Raw genomic sequence first — 18,205 nt, forward strand, 5'->3', positions numbered from 1 at the left:
AATGGGGACTCAAACCACATATAAAAGATTTGATTCTCACCGGATACGGAAAGTTTTGAGATAAAAGTTTTTCTTGAAGAAAAGACATTTAGAAACAAGTAAATAAGCTAATTAGGGTTCACCTCAACAAAATATTTACTTTTGTTAGTTATGTAGTTACTCCTTAAACTGTATCTATGTTGATAAAAATAAATATCTAATTATTTATATAAATTTGTTATTTAGTATAATGTCGCCATTTTCAACAACTGTCCAAGGAGAAGTCCCTACCGATGCTAAAAACTAAATTCTATTTAAAATAAAAATTAATTATTATTTTCTCGCAACTGTAAATCTGACTTATTGTAAACCTGGCAACATATAGGTCAGAAGATATGTTTAACGTTCGTCTTTGTACAAAAGAAAAACCTTTTACTGTTACTAAAGAAAAACTAATTTTTAAGATTTGAAAGTACACTAAAGAATTCTTACGAAACAACTTCCCAAATGCAATAAATACGGAAATAAAATTGTGTACTGATTAAGTTAATCTTGGTTTACAACAAATTATATATATATAGTGTGAAAGGCAACTCCACCAAGAAACTTTGAGAGGTGATTCCTTATATGAAATGAAAGAAAAAGTTCTAATAAACAGGAATCAAAAAGTCTCTTTTCAGAGTTATGAACCGCCGAATATTCGAAAAATCACGTTTCAAACGCCCGGACTTAGAAACTGTAGGACCTATCTCAAGCGGTTAAGGAATTGCACGGGAACTAGTATGCGCTCTATCTAGATATCCATGTTTTACCATCCTCAGTTATCGTCGAAATGTACTGTAGTGAAATAAAGTTGAGGTATAGGGATATTCCTTTAAGAACTATCCTTGAACCACTTGGGATAGGTTTTATAGTCAGGGCGTTTTGAAACGTGATTTTTCGAATATTCGGCGATTCATAACTGTGAAAGGAGACGTTTGTCGACATATGTTTATTAGAACTTTTTTATTTCATTTCATATAGGGAATCCCCTCTGAAACTTTTTCGGTGGAGTTACCTTCCACCCTTTATACATATATATAGAAATTGATATAGATATATATAAAGGCATTGTAAAAAAAGAAAGTTTGCAATCAGTTTGTAGAGTTTTTAGTGACACCTTATTTAGATTAATTTTCAATTTTGTCAGTAGTAGTTGTAATTAGTTCTTAATAATTATATAATTCTCAAATTGTAAATAAAATAAATTTCATTTTCATATGAGATTGTGCTAGTATAGTAAGAAGATAGATAAAAAAGTATTTACATGCATATTTTATGAAATATTAAATGGTTATTTTCTGTACATGCAATGTTAATATACATATCAAATAAAAAAATATGGTAATGGCTTTATACACATATTATAACATACATCACTACTTTATGCTAATATTGGTCCACCGGCACTAAGCTTGCATCTATACAAAAATTAACATAGGAAGGTAATCAAGTCTAAATATTTGTGAGAATTATTTTTGTAAACACCAGCAGGGCACAGTAAAAGTATTTGTTGTGAATAAAATAAAAGTATTCATTGAACTGTACTTCCTTCATTTATGTTTGTCTACTGTGACTAAATGTGCAATAATAAGTTTCATTTTACGTAACGAAACTGATTTGCAGGTTTTATGTATACTACAACTTTGAAGTCATTGAATTGAAAAAAAAATAAAACAAAAATACACTTTTAGTCACCAAGACTCCTATTCTGTCCAAAATATTAATTTGGATATGTAGTAAAACTTTGTGCAATGCTTCACAGTAATTTTACGTTGTGAAAAGAGCGACTAAAATAAAACTAGCCACAAATCATCTTTGTTGACCTTTACATGCTCTCAAAATTCAACTTCTGCCTAGTCAAATAAATTTGAATTGCACTATTAAAACCAGAGGAACTGGTGGTTAAACCGCATTCGAGGTACTAGTGGCTTTCAAAAGTTACTCTTTCTGCATTGGCTGTACAGTCAGTAGTAACATTATTCTTGAGTGGTCGGCAATATTTATTACTGAGGCTTCTTTTCAGTATACTATTATTCTTTGCCGATATTGTTTTGCTATGAGTTCTATAAGCTATTATACTGCATAGTATTCCTCGCTATGCAGATAACGCATTGGTCACCATAGATACACTTACATAAACGAGTGGCGTTCAAAATACGTTATATTTAAAACTCAGAGATGTTTCTCATTATGCATCACCACCGTTTGTCTGCTCGAACATACGCCTCTATTCTACTCTATTCTATGTGTGTGCCTGATGTACTACTGATTATCACGTAACACACCAGTAACAACGGCCCGAAATTGCACACACATGTTTAGCATTACTATGTCATGAAGCATACATGGCAGATAATTTGTTTCCATAGTTTAGATAAACAGGTATAGTGCTTTACGCACTAAGAAAATGTATCCGAGATACTTCTGGTTTCTTTAGAATTCGTTTTCCTTCCAAAAACTTGGTAGGGTGCTCTTGTATTATTAAAAGATATTTTAACATTTTTAAATTAAATTTTGGTCCCAAAATCAATAATTAATTATCGACACTTATAACGAAATATTTCTTCTGATGGAAGATTCTCGCTACCAAAACACAACTAACAGAAACTGAATAACCTTATGATGTTCTTTAAATTATTCCTGTGGTATCCAAAGTACTACAATGAGGAAAGCAAAAACTTACCTCTTAATTGTTTATTAAGAGTATTTTTTCCTATGCTTGGTCCAATCCCTCAAATTTCTGTTGGAATGTCTTAAATTTTGGAAATTGCCAAAAGTAAAGATTTGATATGGTAGTATAGGACCGTGGCATATGCTTCTTGAAACTGCGAAGATTCATCTTGTTCCCTTCTATCGGTAAAGAATTTCTAAATATTGAAGATGTTTTAGCTTTTGTTCTAATTTATTATCTAAAATGAGGCCTTATTTCTTCGTATAATCATATGCATCAATATATGGAATCACTCTCTCAAGTAGGTCACACGTAGCATGGGCAGCCGACTCAAAGTTTCATTAAGTGCATAAGAACAATCATAAACTTTTTGAAATTGCCAAAAATAAAAAAAAAAAATGCTATCGTAGTTCAGGAACAGCGTACGTATTTTAGAAAGTTTGAATGATTCTTGTTCCCTTCGTGTAAAAACTTTAAAAAATCAAATTTCAGAGGACTTGATTTATTGTATCATCTTTGATGTAGCTTTATCATGTTGTATCGTTATATGGATGTGTACAACTGCCCAGTCTCTTCAATAATGCACATGGATCATGGATAATATCTCAAATATACGAAAGTATTAATTGCAATATTTTCTTCAATTTTGGAATTGTCAATTTGAAAAATAAACTCGTAAATTATTCACTACCGACATCATACCAAACAACCAACGGGAATATATTCATTTAAGCAGTGAAGTAAACAAATTACTTATTAATGTTAGAGTGGACACGGACCTGCTGCCAGCAATGTTGAACACCAGATTTTCACTCTCTTTATGGCCAAAGGAAGAACTAAAGAAGGAAAACCTAGAAATTCTAAACTTATACCTTGTTATAGAAATTCTAACATAGGGGAATTTGAAAAAAACAGTCGTTAATCTAAGGTATATATGTAAACTCTAATTAAACTCAAGATGGAAACACTACTTTTTCCCATTATTTCAGAATGTAAGAATGTAATTTCGTCCTTTTATTTGGACAAGATCTGCTGGAACAACGGCTAAAATGATTTGCAGAGAATGACAATCACTGTCTGTATACGACAAATCTTAGAGAGTTATTACTATTTTTTTTATTTTGTGACAATTCCCAAATTTGACAGGGTGGGTCAATGTATTTCTCCCAAAATTTGAAACAGAATTCAACGATACCTGCGTCTTGTGAAAGAGACTAGACATCTGTATGGAACGGGATGAACTACCAAAACTTCCAGAGATACATAACCTAATCCTATACTATCATAGGAAATATTTAATTTTTGCAATTTCCAAAATTTAAGTTTCAACCTATGCACCTATCTCGAAATTTGAGGGAATGAAGCATGCTACCTTCAAGTATTTAAGACAATGAAGCTATTTATTCATCAATATGATCATATCCTATAATAAAACCACATCCTAGATGATATTTTAGGACAAAATATCTCAAATTTGATTTTTTTTTTTTGCCATTTTTACCCATAGATGGAAACGTGAGGAATCATACATCTTTCAGAGGTACTCGTACATTCTATTGTCATACCACATTTTAAGCTTTGACAATTTCCTAAATTTAAGAGGTGATCCTATGTACCTCTCCTCAAAATTTGAGGGGTTTGAGAAAATATTCATTGCCGAACTTTAGAGAGTGGTATTAAGTTCTCCTGAGTCATTGTTCTCAGGAAATGGACAATTGTTTCTGAGCCAGGGCCCACAAATATTTTGCTGCTAGTCACGCCAACGTTGTTTGGCGATACAAGTGAAGCAATGTTAGTAATTTTAACAACAGTAGCGTAACAAATAAGGCTAATACTAATAATAAGTTCACTCAATACACCCGTAAGTTACATGGATAGCCTATACACCTCTGGCGCAAGAGACCAGAATCCTATTCTAACATAAGCTCATTATAGTGTGGATCCCACGTTAGCTGTAAGCTCATGTATCTTATATCCGTATTCCTAAAATGGACTTGAATTTCAAGCCAACAACTAATAAGCTCATTCACTGCAATAATAATGTTTCTACCTCACTTTAAGATATTTGGAACTAGGTATACTATGGTTTATATAATAAAGACATTTTTGGTATTAATACTCTGTTATATCACAACTTGCTTTGGGTGACAGGAAAATATCAATTAGAACAAATACTAAATTATTCCAACTGATCATAATTCTTTGTTCTCAACCACATTTTATTAATAAAATCGAAATCGGACCAGCAGGAAAACAAATTAGCCTCAAATATAAAATGTTTCAAGACTGGAGGACCTTAGGGGAAAATTGAAGTATCTCGAAAACTTGATTTTGTTAATTTAGAATGAGGAATACTTCTTTATGTAACTGTGAAGTTATCCTAATTTACGTCTTCCTTTTAAGCATAATGAAGCCAAAGTATGAAACATTAAAGGAATTTCATCCTAAAATATTAAAATTTATTCTGAAGCCAAGGACCACTACTTTTCTAGCTGGATGTAGTATCGCAAATAATTCTCTATTATAATCGATGTCGTAATATACGGTATGCAAGTTATTAGTTATTATGTGCAAGTTATTAGTTGTTGGTTTGTTGTTCACTGATAAATTCGCTACAAATAATCTTCTAATTAATACTACCTAATAACAACATATATTTTTCTGTTTAGAAATAAAATTATTTTGTATTTCAAATAATAATTAGATAAGGATTCCCAAATTGTGTTAAGTGTCCTTTTATTGAAACCAAAGCACACACAGTTTCAGATTGATAATCAATTATTTACATTACTTACATCTTGAGTTTACAGTATTATGTCTAAACAATATGTGCAACATCCATTATCCGATTTGAACTTAAATTGTTATGCTATACGTAATTAAAGGCAAACTTATTCAACTACTTTGTAATTTAGTCGACATGTATCATAGAAGATAAGGAAAGAAGTGGCGAAGATTGATTTCTTTTTATATGCGTATGTACTCAAATCCCAAAAATAGGTTTATTTACACCCATATCTTGCTACTAAAGCTGGATATTCCTTTGTATTTTACCGAAACAGGAAATGGTAGACCTCCCACTTTCAATATAAGATATACATAGTTTGAGGTATATCATAGGTTCATGATGTGAATAGAAACTCACTTGTTTATTTTTCCGGAGGCTATCGGTTATTTATATGCGAAGAAGATTATTCAAATTCGGATTTCTTTGACAAACAGTAATCTTTATATACAAGTATGCAGGCGGGACATAGAGCCCGGTTCCTCTATTTACACCTAGCATTCTTTTCCTTTGCTTCAAGAGAGCTTGGTTTCTCCTTTATACCAGCGTTTGTGTGCAAAGATTTATATATACACATATTTGTGTGAGATGTATATAAAATCAGGGGAGGCTATAGTTTTCCCCAGTATATCGTCCCTTTTTCTTTCCCTTTTTCCTTCTGTTTCTCGTTATTATTGGTGTTATTACTATTCCTCTTCTTCTTATTATTATTATTATAATTCGTTAAATCGTTTGGTTTATGCCGATGTGGCCACACGTGTGCTTGTTTCACTATAAGTGTGGTTATTGTTCCTGTTGTTTCTTTATTTTGTTGTTGTTCTTTCTGTTTTCTTTATTATGTTTCGTCTTCCGTGTGTCGGTATTGTTTTCTGTTATAATTGTTGTTTCACTTGCTTTTAATTCTTGTTTGTTTGATCTTTTGGTTCGATCTTTGCGTGTGTGCAGTTTGCTTCGTTCTCTCTTTTGTGGTTTCTGGTTGGGATGTTTGACTGCTTTTTTTTATTTTTTTTATTTCTAGGTTCTAGGTTCAATTTTTTCTCCATTCTGTGTTTTCAGTTTCCTTGGTTGGATATGTTTCTGTTTATCACTTCGTTTGGTATTTCTCCGTTTTCTATTTACTTCTCCTGATTTTCTTTCTTTTCTTTATTTTTTTCCTTTTTGTATTTTTTCCGGTTTTTTTTAGTCCTCTCCCAGAGTTTCTCGTTTGTTTGTGGGCTTGTGGTGTATTTTTGTCTCTAGGAGACAGCATTGTCTTTTATCTTGCTACATCCAGGTAGTTTGATCGGGTTTGGTTTGTTTGCATGGTGAGTCCCCACACACCTATGATTTTTGGCAGATTTTTCTGTTTCAAGTCTGTTTTGTGCCTAGGATTATTTTCACGATGGGCTTCAGTTCTGTTTTCGTATAAAGGTTTCTTAGGGCCCGTTTCTGTCTGAGTTAACTCCATGTGAACGTAGTCGTTCGCATGGGCAACCGACACTCGGTCCCTGTGTGGTTGTATGTTTGCGCAGGAGAAATGTTTTGTCACCAAGTCTAATGTAGTAATATACATAAAACTATCCAGCCCTCTCCTGTCTAGTGATGAGGCTGGTGGTTACAGAATTTCTCCCTCGCATTCGTTTTTCGACCAGCATGTCTCGATGTGTGGTGGTTTGGTGCGAGTGCTATTCTTTTTTGCTTTTCATTCTTGGTTGTAGAATTTTGGTGTCTGTGGTATGTAGGGGGTCTGTGGAATTTATTTTTCTGAGTTGTCAGTATTCTTTGAGGAGTGTTTGTTGTGTCTTTTATTGCTATTTGGTATAATTATGTTTCAGTTTCTGTGTGAGTTTCTCGGGTTCCTTTTCAGAACAGTCTGAGTTGTTTCGTGTGCTAAGAAGTGGAAAGTCTTTTCCCAGTACTTTCAGTTGGTTGCGTGTTGGAGTTTTGTTTGAGTTGAGTTTCCTAAATTTTAGATGAAACCAAATATTATAGAGCTTATTGGTAGTATATTTTCTTTCAACGTTTTGTAGAACTTTACGATCTTATCTGTCAATAAATCTCATTATTTGTGCAACTGATACATTATTGTTGTTTTCTAGAATGTGGTGGGGAAATATCTTCTCCATCGGTAATTAAATCACCATTACATCCAGAATCATACTATAGTGGGATGAATTGTTCATGGGTTATAACAGCTCCTGAAAATCAAGTAGTGATGCTACAGTGAGTATTACTTAATAAGACATTAATTGAGGGGGTAAATTTGGATAAGGGCGTAACTAGCAATTCTTCAATTTTACAGGAGAGCAGAAAAACAAACGCCCTTATTCAACTAACCAACGTAGTCATAAAATATTTTTGGAGACAGGCCTTCACTACGGAGAAGATTAACACCACGTAGACGCATAGGGACATGCTCAAACTTGCAAAAAATATGTATATCTCATTTTACCGGAAGTACGTCATACGCCCTTATCCAAATTACCCCTTCACACAGTCATAGTTAACGAAGTTATTTTTTAATATGATATCTAGTTATTTAATTTTTTAGCATTTTTTCGTAGCATTTAGCATTTATAAACCTTACATAAATTCTTGCAAAATAAATAAGTCATTACAAAATAAATAGAAACATTATTTAAAAAGTAGTAAACAAGAAGGATAGACAGAATGATAAGTCAGCAATTACCGTTGAATTCATTTTTCTAGTCGCTGCCTTTACCTAGATTTTTGAGTAATTCAAATTCTGGTCCCACTGTAATTTCTATGGATGGCAACACTGAAAATTCTTCCGATTTGTATTTTCAGGTGTAGAATAACATTATCTATTATTGTGGTAAGTTACATTTTATTACCTCTTTCCACTTACGAGAAACGAGTAAAAGAAAAATTATTAGCTTTTCAAAAATATTTAGTAGTCTGCAGCCTTAATGTGTGGTTTAATAAATTTTATTGGGACTGTAACAAATGAAATCAAGGCTCATATGTGCATCATATTCACATTGATCAGTCAATTAATTTACTGAGCAATTGTTAATGTCAATTGATTGATTGAGGTTTTAATGGGGACGTTAAGACATATGTATTTGTCCCTGCCACGAAGAGAGATAACATATGTCATTCATAAAAGGACTCAGAACGAAGACAAAAATCAAAGTACGATATATAGAACGTAAAACCGAATAACATTATGAGAACATCTACATAAATTAAAAGAGAGATAATGAAATTTATAATAAAATAAATAGTGAGAACACACTATAAGAACAATAAATGTAAACTTCCATTAACTAGGTAGAAGAATATGTTGAATGCTCAGTGTACGACACAGAGCTTATGTCCGTCTCTCGTGTATTGTAACGTAACTATGATTAAGTAAAGGCAGGACTAAAACTGCAGGGGAAAGCGGGGGAACACCATTCCTGCACCTCAAAAAAATGCTTACGATGTCCCCCCAATTCCTAAAAAAATACAATGGGGAAAGATAGACAGGGAGAACGGCGTGACGTCATGCCGCTACCCACCGTCCCTCCACATTTTCAGTTCCACTTTTACTGTGAGGAAAGCCACGATAAGATCTTGTCCACCACAAACTTACTTTGGCCTACTGAGGAAGCGGACTACCACTGAGTCACCGCGCCCAATGATTAAACCAATCCAATAATAGAGGTTTTGCTGGAATAAAAACTGGGAAGAAGCAGGAGTACCCTGAGAATACTCCTGGATACGATCTAGTCCACCACAATCTTATTTGCCCCACCAGAGGAAGCGCTCCACCAGTGAGCAACCGCGCCCAATGATTAAACCTGTTCAACGATAATACAGTAGTTCCGGGAATCAAAAGATTGAAGTAGCAAGAATATCCTGAGAAAACCCACGGATATGATCTTGTCCAACACAAAGTTACTTTCCCACCAGAGGAAGCGCTCCACCACTGACTCACTGGGCCGAATTATTGAAGCAAGTCAATAATAATAGAAGAATTGGTGGAATGTGAGAGTGGGAAGAAGCGGGAGTACCGTGAGAAAACCCACCGATACGATCTTGTCTATTACAAACTTACTTGGCACACCAGAAGAGGCGCTCTTCTACTAAGCCACCGCGCCCAATGATTAAAGTAAGTCATGATAATAGAAGAATTGGTGGAATGAAATGTGGGAGGAAGCGAGAGTACCCTGACAATACCCAAAGATCCAATCTTGTAAACCACACACTTACTTGGCCACCAGAGGAAGTGCTCGACCAGTGACCCACTGCGTCCAATGATTGAAGCAAGTCAATGATAATAGAGGAATTGGTGGAATGAAATGTCGGAGGGAGCAGGAGTACCCTAAAGAAACATGGACGCGATCTTATCCACTATAAACTTAATTGGCCGGGGATGGAAAGAATAAGGACTCCACGCACCAGAGGAAGAGCTCTACCACTGAGACACCGCGCCCAATGATTAAAGTAGTTCAATTATAATAGAGGGATTGGTGGAATGAAAAGTGGGTAGAATCGGGAGTACCCTGACAAAACCCACGGATAAGATCTTGTCCATTACAAACTTACTTGGCAGACCAGACGAAGCGCTCTACCACTGAGCCACCGCGTCCAATGATTAAAGTAGGTCAATGATAATAGAAGAATTGGTGAAAAGAAATGTGGGAGGTAGCGAGAGTACCCTGACAATACCCAAAGATGCAATCTTGTAAACCACACACTTACTTGGCCACCAGAGGAAATGCTCCACCAGTGACCCACTGCGTCCAATGATTGAAGCAAGTCAATAATAATAAAGGAAATACTGGAATGAAATGTGGGAGGAAGCGGGAGTACCCTGAAAAAAAAAACAAGGATACGTTCTTGTCCACTACAAACTTAATTGGCCCACCAGAGGAAGCGCTTTACCACGGAGCCACCGTGCCCAATGAATAAAGTAAGTCAGAGATAATAGAGGGATTTGTGTGATGAAAAGCGCGAAGAAGCGGGAGTACCCTAAGAAAACCCACGGATACGATCTTCTCCATCGCAAACTTACGTGGCGGGGGATCGAAACAATAAAGACCCCACGCACCAGAGTAAGCGGTCCACCATTGAACCTCCGCGCCCCACAACAAGAACAAGAAAATTGGAAGTTACTAGAAAACATTTTAAGAAGCAATATCTTTCAATGGTAAAGACCACTGCCCGATGATCGCTTTTTAATAACTCCATGAGCAGAAAAGACTGATACGTCCCTCTCCTATTATGTCTTTTTAAAAGCATATACGTTATCCGGATACTATCCTTTATTAGTCATCCGTTATCCGGATATTATCCTTTATCCTTCATCCGGTTTGTTACCCGTCAACCGGATGTTGCAAATACGGATAAGTTTCTTTTCGATACGAGAATAAAAAAATATCCAGATGTGGCCATTCTTAATCAGCATCGTCAGGAGCATACACGAACTAAATGTCTTCAAAGTCTGCTACACAAGACCAGGGGTGGATCCAAGGGGCGATCATGGCGATTGCCCCCAGAAATGGAATCTTTCTTATTTTATATATAAATAGGACTCATTCCAGAGTTTGCAGCCTTAAAAGTAGCTCTAAGTATTAGTATTATCAACCACCGAACACCCAGAAGTCCATAGTAGATCCGTTTCTGGACAAGAGAATGGGAAACACTTATCATTCACATTCAGTTTGCACATCTCTACAAATAAACAATATTTTCATTCACTTCCATCTACTACTGAACTGTAACGACTATTTATATTTAAAAATAATTCTTCATTTTTCAATTATTGTAAATGTTTATAAGTTTAGTAATTTACCATGAATAGAGTCAACTAAAAGTGTTTTTGTAACGAAGAAATAACATGAACTGTGAAATATCTTCCCACAAATTGTCGAGTGTTGAGAGTCGACGAACTTTACTTTTTCGTTTACCGATTACCTCGAAACCGCGGTAGCCAGAATTAGCCCAGAATAAGAGACTTATATTAAGAAAATGGAAATCTCAGGAAAATGCAGAAGTATTTTAGTCTGAGAGAAAAAAGGAATGAAATCTCTAATTTCTAGTTCTGTTAGTCTTGTAGCTCTTAGTCCGTACCTAAGTTCTGATAGAAATATTGCCAATGAATTATGACTATTTTCTAGAACACTCCACTTTAATATCACAGGAAATTCATCTTCCGGCTTGCTTGGTTGTGAAAAGTTATAGAGTGTATTGGTATACTATGTAAAGTATGTGTACTGTCGCTGATATGTGATAACAATGAGAAACAGAAGTAAACGGTAAATTACAGTAATAGTTTTCTGTTAATTTTTTTATTCAAGGGGAGACGGAAAACCTACTATTATCTTAACATTTGTTTTTCTTAAAATTTCCATTCGGGTTCACACTCTTCCCCCTCAACATTGAATACGGAAATGGAGAACTTATTTAGAATTTGATTGTTGACTCCAATTTATTTCAAGCATCACTTCTCGGACCTGGGCCTGTGATATGTCGATACATCTCTATCGTCAATATCTATATTATCATATATCAACACTCGATATCGCGAATATGTGGACATGAATATATCATTCTAAATTTTCGATATCGATATTCGGCGGGCCGCGAGGTATGAGGGACCCCTAAGACTTGCGATGGATGAAGGAATTATACTTACTTTTTACAATATTGTTTTCTAATATCTTTATTACCACAAATTGCAATGTAAATACATCCAGTTGCAAATTCGCAATATTATATGGTATGATTTCTTAGGCGCCAGAACTTTTCTGTTCCCTGAAAAAAGAAACAAAAAATCACGTGCAAAAACAAGTGCTTCGAACTTTGAACTAGAATTTACCATAAGAAGGTTTTTTATTTCTCTCTCTTGGAGATTTCCACCCTTTTGGCCTTTGGGACCGCTCATTGACAAAACGTGCACACATGATCGCTATATGCATTCATACTCTTAGGCAGAGTCAGAGATTTTGAAAAGAAAACGACTTTTTAATAATAATAATAATAATAATAATAATTATTATTATTATTATTATTATTATTATTATTATAACAACGGGGGCTTACAACTAGGGTCCCATTTCTTTATCTTGCATGGGAGGACCGCAAGTTTGCTACGCTACTGGTGTCCCCTATTCTTTGTTTGTCTCTTTTTCGTTTCGTTTAGCTATTTTTTATACTGTTATGCTTTTATATGAAACCTTTATATTATATAACTTTTTCTTTCTATGATTTCATTTTTTGGGTGGGGAGGGGAAAAGAGATAAATGCTTTCTTCTTATATCTGTTTCTTACCATTGATCTTGTTTGAACTGCTTAAGTAAGTCATTTTTTAACTTTTGATGTCATCCAACTCCGTCAAAATAATAAAATTGTCATTCTTAACAATTTGTTTTATTCTCTTATTTGCATTTTGCCACACTGATATATTTGTGACAAAATTGAGGTTTAGTCCAACGCCTTTCGAATTTGCAACCAACCCAATTAGCGAGCTTTTTGGGTTGCCTGCTATTGCAGGAAAAGGAGAATTGCAGGTGGTAATGCAGTTTTGGAGTCGTATATACAAGAGATATTTACATGTGTTCATGTCGTGCCAATTCATTTAAATGATGAGTGTTGTTTGTTAAATTTATTACATATTTTAATTCTGTACTTCCAGATTTGAAATTTTTGAGTTGGAGTGGCACCGTCAATGCGGATATGATTGGGTGGCAGTATATGATGGACCAAATATTGTTACAGGAAGAAGGCTCGCTAAATACTGCGGTGTACAGTCTTTTCCAATGCCTATAGTGAAATCAGTTACAAATCAAATGGTTGTTGAATTCGTAAGTGATTACTCTGTTACCGGGAGGGGATTTTCTGCATTCGCCAGTTTTACTTATGGTAAGTCAATTTACATTTGTGTAACAAAATACATGTATGTTACAAAGTAGGTTTTAAATAGAGATTTATAACTAGACTTCGGATTTTTTTTGCATATTTGCATTTTTTTTCTGATATAATATTGATATGCTCTTTAAATATAAATTCGTTTCAGGTGTAATATAGCAGAGTTTTATAGTGCATATATGTGCATATGTTGAAGTTTAGTGCACGTTTATATCGTTACTGCGTATACATGCATATTTAAAGGAACGACAAAATTGACAATTTTTAACGTCCACCAAGTTTCCTCATAAATGGAATTTCAAGTTCTAATATAAATAAGACTCAAGATCTTTAAATGGTTTATTGTTGTCTGTCCAGAATATCTTCCAAGGTCATGTGAAAGGAGAATAAGAAAGGGGTGAGTGATTCATTCTCCCGGCAATAATGCGTGACTGTCCCCTTTGTGGAAGAAGATATAAATAACGGTGTAAAATCAACTACAACAAAATTTCCACTTCACGAATCTCAGAAGTTAAAGTTGCTAATGTGGTGTGAACATTTGTGTGTGGAATTCAAATTGTATCAAAAATCTTGGTCCATATAGTTATAGTGCGACATATTCAAATTTAAATTTTAACTAGCTCAGAATTTTGTCCATTTTTTTCCACTTTTGTCCACCCAAGAGAAAGTTTTTAGCATTCAAATTAAAAAGGAGGGCTATTTCAATTTTCGGCCACTTCGATCGCCTGTAGTGCGACACCTTCAAATTTGAATTTGAACTTATTCAGAATTTTGTCCAAATTTTGCCCGTCCAAGAAACAATTTGTAACATTCAAATAAAGGAAGGACAATTTGTAACATTTCAAAATTTCGGCAACTTCGATCACCTGTAGTGCAAAATCTTCCAATTCGAATCTTAATTAGCTCAGAATTTTGTAGAACTTTTGAATATTTTTGTACCGCCAGGAATAAATTCCGCACTATTGAAATAAACCAGGGACAAGTATATAAAAATTTGGCCACTTGGATCATCTATATTGAGACATTTTCAAATTCAAATTTCAACTATCTTGGTGGTACAAAAATCTACAAAAATAGGAAAACTTCTAAACTAGTTAGAATTCGAATTTAAAGGTGTCACACTACAGGTGATCGAAGTGGCCGAAATTTTAAATAACCTTCCCTCGTTTATTTGAATGGTACAAAAATTTTCGTGGGTGGACAAAAATGAACAAAATTTTGAGGTAGTTAAAATTCGAATTTGAAGATGTCGCACTATGAGTGATCGAAGTGGCCAAATTTGAAATGGTCTTCCCTTGTTTATTTGAATGGTACAAAATTTGTTCTTGGGTGGAAAAATGGACAAAATTCTAAACTAGTTAAAATTCAGATTAGAAGATTTCGCACTACAGGTGATCGAAGTAGCCGAAATCTTGAAATGGGCCTTTTTTGATCATTTGAATGGCACAAGTTTTTTCTTGGGTAGACAAAAATGGACAAAAATTGGATAAAGATGACGCACGACAACTAAATGAGCCCGAGAAATCTTACAGAACTTATTTCTGAAACTACGGATTGAAGTTGAGAGACGTTAACAATTGAAGAAGAAAATATATTCTGCAAAGTGTATGCTAAACAAGTAATATTTTCGAAGTAAGTATGCTTGTTTTCAGAAGACATTTCTACTTTGTTCGACAGCAAAAGCTCAAACTTCAGCAGCGCGCTATTTTATGGCCTTCTTATATTTTCATAGTAGTTTCAAGTGTTTTTTTTTTTTTTTTTTGCATACTAGACAGAGTTCATCCCAAAAAACTGTTGAAAAATGTATTTCGGGAAGAAATGTACACTCCTTTACAGAATGAGGTTTAAATTAATTAAAATGTTTGCTTTGCAAAATCTAAAACTTGTGGCAACAGTTACATTCTGAGACAAGTTCCCGAGTTTTCCTTTAAGGAGTTTATGAGAGTATTTAAATATAAGTTTGTGTTGCTTTGATTCGCACCTCGGTCTCTCAAAACGTAACTTTCCTACTAAGTCTTCTGTTATTTTTTTCAATAACTTGACCTTCTTCTCATTCATTCTCTTTGTCCCGCTAAAATCACTTTATTCCGTTTAAAGTATCAATATTATACATTATAAATTATTTCTGCTTGAAACGGGCAATGTTGCGCTAGAAGAAATTATTCTAGGATTTACACATAATTGGCTACAAAGGTAATTTTAAGTGGATTTATTTTTTTAAACAAGAACTTAAGGGGTATTTTTTAAGTACAGGCTTTCAATACAGTAAACACGGCTTTCAACAGGCCCCTTATTAAACGGAAATTTATTTTAGACAGAAATATTTTACGGTCCCATGAATTTAAAAGTAAGAAAAAAGTGTTCAATTCTTTTGATAAGGTGGAACTTGTGTTGCGAACAACGGATATTAAAATACACTTTTTAAAGAAAATTTTCAAGTTCCGGAATGCTGCGTTTAGAAAAATTTTAGACGTTCTGTGTGAGGTTAGGTATATGAACTACTTTGTCTCTAAAAGTCTTCGTAAAGGTGTGTACAGGTTAAATGTCTTACCCTACACATTTAACCTTTAGTCCACCGCCATATAAACTCCTAGATACCGTGCGAATTTTTGAACGAAGAGCAATATACATAGTTATTCCGAAATACCAATAACTCGTTCTCTAGTTGGTCTAGAGACATAGAACAAGGAGCATAATATACACAATAGGTCAAAAGGGAGCCAAAAGAAGAGGAAAGAGCGCTGAAAAGGGCATAACATCTACTTTATGTCTTAGCCTTTGAAACCGTATGTAGGCTTTGTTTTGTTCAGTGAAAGTTTTATGTGTATTAATTTGTAGTATAAATACTGTAATTGAATATTGTAGGCCTATGTACAACATTTTATCTCACTATGTGCATTACATGTATGTACTTTTCTCATAAATCAATCTTCGTTAACTTTAAAACCTTCACCGGAAATTTTTTGCGAGTCCTGTTCAATTTTGGAAGGCACATTTTATTATATGCTTATGCCGAGAAGAAATGTTTATTTACTTCTCTCAGTATATTTATTCTTTATGCACAGATATTTGGCGTATTCTTTTTTTACTTATATATATATATATAATATAGTACCCCCTCCCATTTCCGCTCAGGTATAAACTGGATAAAATGCGATTCAATCCTACTTTCTAGCCTCTCCCTCGATCATATCCTGGATCCGTGGCTGAAAATATATATATATATATATATATATATATATATATATATATATATATATATATATATATATATATATAAGTAGATGTATTTTAATTTCACATACTCACTATAAGCTGTTTGAACCCGAAGAAACCAAATTATTCAGGAAGCCTTGGACGCTTGGGGAGCAGAAACATTACAAGCGACCTTGCGTTTATTACTACTTATTTCACTTCAGTTTCAAAAATCATAATGAGGTTACAAGAGCGACGGTTAGGACTTTGTAGTGCATTTGAGCTGTTTGATTCAGTAACGAAACAGACGCCACAAAGACCAATCGAACAAGCATTTCTTCGAAACGCACAGTCAATAAATGCGAAAATTCTTGCATAAAATTCTTGTCTAATGTAAATAAAGTGTTCCTGGGAACAACGACACACGAATTCTAGATTTATCAGCAAATAACAGTGCTATTTGAAACACTATCCCTTAACGGCCCGTGACACGGAAGGAACAGTTTCGATGTACAGTAATGTATTGACTGATAAATGCAGGGTTTTTCCAGAAAACACCGAAAACTAAATACCACGTCCATACGACGTCCACATGTTTTACCATGAATGCATCATAGTTATACACCAAATATACGTAGTTCAAGTAATACAACTTTTTTCTCTAAAGATAATAGAATACCCCATTTAACTTTAGCTTTTGATTGGTGAATACTCTTTTTAGTGCATATTTGCATATTTTCGTGATTTTTAACGCATATTTGCATGCATATTTTGCCGTTTTTTAGTGCATATCGGTCCGAAGTCTATTTATAACTGTCTCGCCTGTACAGCAACTGTGAGATATAAATAGCATCTATTCATTTTTAAAGTGTCTTTGTTTTGTTCCTTTATTCCCACACAGCACACCGACGTCCAACGTCCGGGCAAGGATTAACGGATGTCCAGTGAACGTGTGGTTTTGGTCCATACAACGTCTAGTGGATGTACACGGGAGAATACAGGTGGCACAGTTGCCGTGCATCTACTGGACGTGCAGAACGTACATATTATGTACATTTCTGGTACCAAAACGAACTAATTATGGACGTACAGACGCCCAATGGTCGTTTAGAGGACGTGGACTTTTGGTCCATACGACGTCCACTCGATATACACAAGATGTTACTTTTGGACAGTTGCCATGCATCTCCTGGACGTCCATTCGGAGCTAAAATGGATCTATTATGGACTTCAAACTGATGTGGAGGATGTCCATATGTGGATATCATTGGAACCTGAATGTACAAATTGTGACTATTTTTGGTTCCTACACGGAACAATTATGGGCCTTCACTGGATGTTCTAAAGGATGCCACAGAAGGATTATTCACTTAAAGCCCGATACAGAAGCCATACTATCTAGAATCAATCTATTTTTAACATAGGTTAAAATTTACCATATCAAAGTGACATTTAAATAAGCCATCTTCCATCAATCTTTACTATCAGTCAACAAACACACACATCAACATTTATACTATAAAGTTTTATAAGAAAAAAAAAACCAATGAGAAATATTTTTAATACGTTTAATATTTCGTACCTTTCCTGTCAAAATTCTTGTTCTGTGTTCCACGAAAATAATTGGTTTTCGATTTTTATCTACTGAAAAGTCAAACTATTTGAAGATTCGGTTG

At 34.4% G+C, this 18,205-nt stretch overlaps 1 protein-coding gene across 1 annotated transcript in view; it reads left to right on the plus strand.

The window, feature by feature from the left end:
* LOC145683884 (cubilin-like) overlaps nt 1-18,205 on the plus strand; it is a 1,291,374-nt gene that overhangs the window by 979,669 nt on the left and 293,500 nt on the right. The window contains exons 58-59 of the mRNA XM_081755522.1: nt 7,556-7,679; nt 13,102-13,328. Coding sequence (XP_081611648.1) covers nt 7,556-7,679; nt 13,102-13,328 — 351 coding nt within the window. The remainder of the gene's footprint in view (nt 1-7,555; nt 7,680-13,101; nt 13,329-18,205) is intronic.

This window comes from Thermobia domestica, chromosome 4 (genome assembly GCF_964235325.1).
Source record: "Thermobia domestica chromosome 4, izTheDome1.hap1.1, whole genome shotgun sequence".
Lineage (NCBI taxonomy): Eukaryota > Metazoa > Arthropoda > Insecta > Zygentoma > Lepismatidae > Thermobia > Thermobia domestica.